At 40.3% G+C, this 5,228-nt stretch overlaps 1 protein-coding gene across 1 annotated transcript in view; it reads left to right on the top strand.

The window, feature by feature from the left end:
• The window catches only part of SNTG1 (syntrophin, gamma 1), a gene marked incomplete at its 3' end in the record, with an annotated part of 58,830 nt that overhangs the window by 45,443 nt on the left and 8,159 nt on the right, over nucleotides 1–5,228 (top strand). Inside the window, exons 7-8 of the mRNA XM_010137466.1 lie at nucleotides 3,598–3,700; nucleotides 5,104–5,186. Coding sequence (XP_010135768.1) covers nucleotides 3,598–3,700; nucleotides 5,104–5,186 — 186 coding nt within the window. The remainder of the gene's footprint in view (nucleotides 1–3,597; nucleotides 3,701–5,103; nucleotides 5,187–5,228) is intronic.

Below are 5,228 nucleotides of genomic sequence, written 5' to 3'. Positions count from 1 at the left end.
TTTTTTTTTTTTTTTTTTTTTTGTTATTTAAATTAACACTGAAGGCGGGGGTAGGGACCTAACCCAAAACTTACCTTTTTCTTTGTGGACTAATCAGGAATTTAAGGAATTAAATAGAATTCCATCAAAATAAGAAAGTAGACATTGCAAAGTGAGAAAAATCCTGAAAGTCTTCTAAATGACTGCAGATTCTTAAGAGAGCTTCATTGTCTGCTGGAAGTAGAAGTAAGGAAGTAGTCCTTACCTTTTTTTAGTCGTCAGTTGTTTTTATCGTGCATGCAATATTTGGTGGTGCTGGCAAAAAAGTCTGGAGTTAGAGCTAGGCTGATCAGAGTAACTAAGGTTTCCTTATAAATCACAAGCTACGCTGTAACTGTGAGATGTATAAAGAATTTCGTCTACTTCCCTCTTGCGTTTGAAAGTAACTTTGAAATATTTCTAGAATTATCAGTGCCAGAAATAACAAGCACACGCGTTGTCTGTGATAGCGCTTGATTGACAAGGTATCGGCAATGTGCGTACAATAAATGTGAGGGAACTGTCTTTGAAGTTAGAGGGCAGGATGGCTGAGCAGATACCTATCCATTTCTTGGTCTGAAAATTGTGGTTGACAACTGGTTTCTTCATGAGTTCATGAACTGACTTAGTGGTAAATGCTCATTACTGCTTTGTTAGCGGAGTGTGCTACCTGTTTTTCAGGTCCACATGGATATGCTTGTGCAAATAAACTCATTTTTCATGAACAGACATTTTCCAAGCCTGGCCAAGCAATACGTTCACATTCACACAGTCCTCCTTTTACCAAAGCAGCTCTATAAAGTTTTGAGCTAAACTGGTGTTAGGCAATGAGGAAGAGAGAAGGCAGAATTTTGGTGATGCAGGATCTCTGACTGTTGGTAGAATTCCACTCATGTTTGTAAAACTCTTGAAATTAATTTTCCGTTCATGAACATAAGCTGTTCTGGTATCCCTCTAAAACGTTCCTCAGTAAGCATAGGCTTTCTGTGGTACCCCACCCTCTCTCTGCGTGGTGCAACGGCAGAATGGCCCGGTGTGCACATTGAATGAGGACACAAAGTAAATGAATCCTATAAGGCATACTCAATTTAAAACAATTAACTAAGTGTCCATTTCTTATGTGAAATAAAGACAAAAAAAAATATAAAAGAACAGTAAAGCTCTCAACTGAAAGCTATAAAAAGGCAATTAATACATTGAATTTTAAATCTCGTTTTCTTCAGCTGACCTTATATCCCAGAATGGCTTTGTTAATGACTGGAAAGTAAGTGAAAAGGGATCGATAGCTTGTCTCCTCTTTGTTGTAATCATTACCTAGTGGTTTTCTTGATTGTTTCTCTCTAGTCTGTATTCCACATGTCAAAATCTAGACACTTTCGGGATTATATGCTTCATATGCTCCAAAAGGCACTGCAGTGAAACAAGTGTTGCTGATCTCAACTGAAATGTGCGCCAGCCTAAACTCTTCATCCTGTGAGATAAAGAGTGCTGAGACAGAGAGAGGGGTTAGAGGATAAGGTCACAGTAGAATACTTATGGCAACTTTTAGCCTTTACAGAGCGATATATTTTCAGATGAAATCATGTAGACTCGTGGCTTGTTTTACTTGTGGAAGAAGAAAGACTCAGGCAGAGATATACTGTCTGAGCTTCTTTCAGGCGATACCCACTTATTCTTAGGTATCTTCTAAGGGGACTTTATAAATTGAAGTTGGTAATGCTATAGCTTCTCCACTTACTTCTGCCGTGTTCCTGAGTAAAAAGAATATTTAAAAAAAAAAAAAGGCAGAGGGTAGCTGTATTTTTCCTGCCCTTTGTCTATCCCCGTCTGTGGTTTCAATAGCGAATGCAGCATGCCTGTAAGTTTCTGCTTTGGCTATCGCTATTCTGAACTACGTGACTCCCGCGTAAGAGAGGAGAAGACAGCTGAGGGTATGACATTGTCTGATTGAAAACAGGACTTCAGGGTCTTGATCCACTGTTCTGAAGTTTGCTAGTCAACTTCTTTGTATGAAATAAGTCCTATTTATGAATTCTGAGGTATAAAACATATCAGAACTGGGAAGTGCTCTTAGAAGAGACTCACATTACTTACAGCTGAAGTTCTTGGCATGCGGTTTAAGCTGATGAAATCTGTTGTGATGTGTGTGTGCTTATTTGCACACGTACACGTAAATACATACTACCCTGCAAATTGTGCTTTGACAACCAGTGTGCTATTTTAAACAATAAAGAGTCTAAAATTTCAGGGTCAGTTTCAGGTACTGAATCAAATATTCTGTCGTCTTGTTGTTGTTACTACTCTGTAGCAACCAGTGTGGAGTGGGCAGTAGTGCTTAAAGTCAAAGTCATTTTTTTTCTTGAAGAATTGCTTGAAGTTAAGGCAGTGACTCCATCTGAAAGCGGTCCTGCATATGGTTATAAACGTACATGTAACTAAATGTGTGGGATAGGTCGATAGGCATAGATTAGAAGAATAACAATGCTCTGTAAATTATTTACAAGGCTTTCTAACAAGCAGCAGTGTGACAGGGTGTGTTATCCAGCGACCACGTGGTGTAGCAGCTCCCTGAATGCTGCTCCCAGTGAGCTGGCTCTGCACAGTATGAGCGCAGTCACTCAAAGAGCCATGGTGCAGTCTTCCGTCCTTGTAAACCCAGGTTAAATCAGCCCTTTAAGAGTTATGAAGTTACAGAAATGGTTGTTCTCAAACAGTTGTGTGACCTGATGTTTCTTGGCTTTCACGTTATAAAGCGATTCAAATGTTGTTCCTCCCCTGTTCAGTACAGCATTTTGCTTGGGAGCTTTTGTGTCTCCTTTGTGCCGCTCTGGGGAGGTGCCTGGGGTTCCCTTTCTCTCCTGTGTATTTTAGGGTGCCTGTCAGGGGTACCACACAAAAGCTAGAGGCATGAACAAGAGCCACAGGAGCAATTGTGGGAGAGTACAGGAAGCCTAAAAGCGTTCGCAGGTGGGTCGATCATTTACGCATTCCCGTGTCCGAAATACAAGCTGCCCTTAGACAAACCCCAAGCTTGTGTTTATCTAAAACTTAAGGCGTAAAGTAGGTCTTTTTCCTCTGTGGCTGCAAGGTAGATTAGGTCTCTCATCCATGCTGGAGCGCGTCGGCTAAATTTATCTCTGGCTGTTGGAAAGATTTACTCACAGGATTATGGCACAGCTGTGGAAACTACTGCTGTTGTTTTGGTTGGAGATTTATGAGACAACCTCAGGGAAGGGGGGGAAATATTTTATTTTTATACATACGTGCTAGTGTGGATGATGCCAGATCTGAAAGGAGAGGGTGCACAGCTCAACAGTGTCAAACAACGAGTTGTGCAACAGCGCAGCGGAAAGCCAGTGCTATTATAAGAGGCTAATGCCCCCGACCCCATTATCTGCATGTGTGACTAGAAACACAACAAGCAAGCTTTAAGTCTTACTTTCTTTTGAAAAAACAAGTCATTGTCATGAAGTGTGAGGCAGTTCTGCTGTGTGAAAGCTGAGTGGCGTTGCTTATATTCGCTGGTGCATTTTGGTCATACACACATCTCAAGGTGCCCTGTGGGTATTTCTCTTCTAGGTTCAGGTCCTTCGCAACGCAGGGGAAGAAGTGACCCTAACCGTGTCCTTTCTGAAAAGAGCACCTGCTTTCCTCAAACTGCCGCTGAATGAAGATTGTGCATGTAAGCCTTTATTACTTGGCCCAAAGAAAACTCAATTCAATGCTCATCAACGCTGGCAGCTTCCAAACATAGTGTTCATTGGGGGTGATTGACAGCAGCTTTTTCTGATCCGCACCGATGCCTGAATGCGAGCTGCTCGTATTGCCAGTTCTTGTAGTTACATTCACCTCAAGCAAAAAATTGCTGTCTTTGCTTGAAAAACAGACCAGCAGGCAATTGGCTGGTGTGAATCAGCAAAATTACAAGTAAAACATTAGTTTAAGGTAGCTCACATCCTGATGCAGAGTGTTTAAAAGCACTTTTTCAGGTGGCATCAGATAATGTTTTAATCCTAGAGAGATTTGTCTTGTACATGTGAAAATGAGACTGTATGAAAATGTATTTAGAGGCCTTAACTTTACCATTTTAAATTCAGAGGCTTTGGTGGAGGTATCTGTCTACCTAAAAATAACTCTGGGATGATTAGTATTTTAAGTCCAACTGAGTTTTAGTCAGCTAGCCCCGTGAGAGGCATAGGGGGACAGCTGCCTTCCTTTAATTATATTAAATTGTAAGTGTGGGTGCATAATTATAGACAGTTGCAGCATATCTAAGCGTATTTGTATGTCAGCCTGTGCCTTTTGTCACTGCTGCTTTCCTTCTGCTTCTGTCTCCTCAGAGGGTAAAATGAATTGCTTGATTTTTAAGCAACAGAGCAATAAATATTTTATTTCAGTACTTTTAGCCCTTGATTTTAGGTTAGTAGAAATTAAATAAACTGAATTATGAAATAATATTTTATACAGTCATTGTTGAAATACTGTCTTTGTCTTAGGTATTAAATTTTAGTGAGACAAGAGAAGAATTCTATTCTTTATGTATATATATTCTCAATATAGTCTGAAATAAAAATATACCCCTTTAGCTGTCCCTTTTGTGAGAGGTTGTGGTTCCACGGAGTACCCTGAGTAACACACACAGACAGGCATTTGTACTGATACTATCACGTTAATTCTGAGGTGTACCACTGTAATTTCCTAAACTCTTACCAGAACAATTAGAACTGTATACTTCAGGAGTAACAAGAGCATTGTCTGACTAGTGTCTTCCAGTGAAACCAGACAAGGAAAAACACATTTTTCTTTTATTGTAAAATATGCAAAAACCTTTGGATATTTTTTCTTACCAAGCAGATTATTAACTTTTTTTAAGCAAAGCACCAGGAGAGGGATTCTTGAGCCTCCACTCAGCTTATAAAGGCGCTTTGCTCAAACCAGAAGACAGATACTGGCTGAATAGCGGAAGTCAATGCATGTTAGGTATGACAGAACTAATGAAGGCAGGTAAATACACACATACACAAATTCGAATTATAGCGCTGTAGATTAATGAAGAGTTTTTGGTGTATTCATTGTTTGTATTAGGTGCCCCCAGTGACCAAAGCAGTGGCACATCCTCTCCCCTATGTGACAGTGGTTTGCATCTAAACTACCATCCCAACAACACGGTACGAGCGGTTATTTCTGTCGTGGGTTTCCACAGGAGGACA

Source organism: Buceros rhinoceros, unplaced genomic scaffold, assembly GCF_000710305.1.
Source record: "Buceros rhinoceros silvestris isolate BGI_N320 unplaced genomic scaffold, ASM71030v1 scaffold3136, whole genome shotgun sequence".
Lineage (NCBI taxonomy): Eukaryota > Metazoa > Chordata > Aves > Bucerotiformes > Bucerotidae > Buceros > Buceros rhinoceros.
Note: the sequence above shows the minus strand (reverse complement) of the source record. Positions and strands in the feature narration are given on the sequence as shown.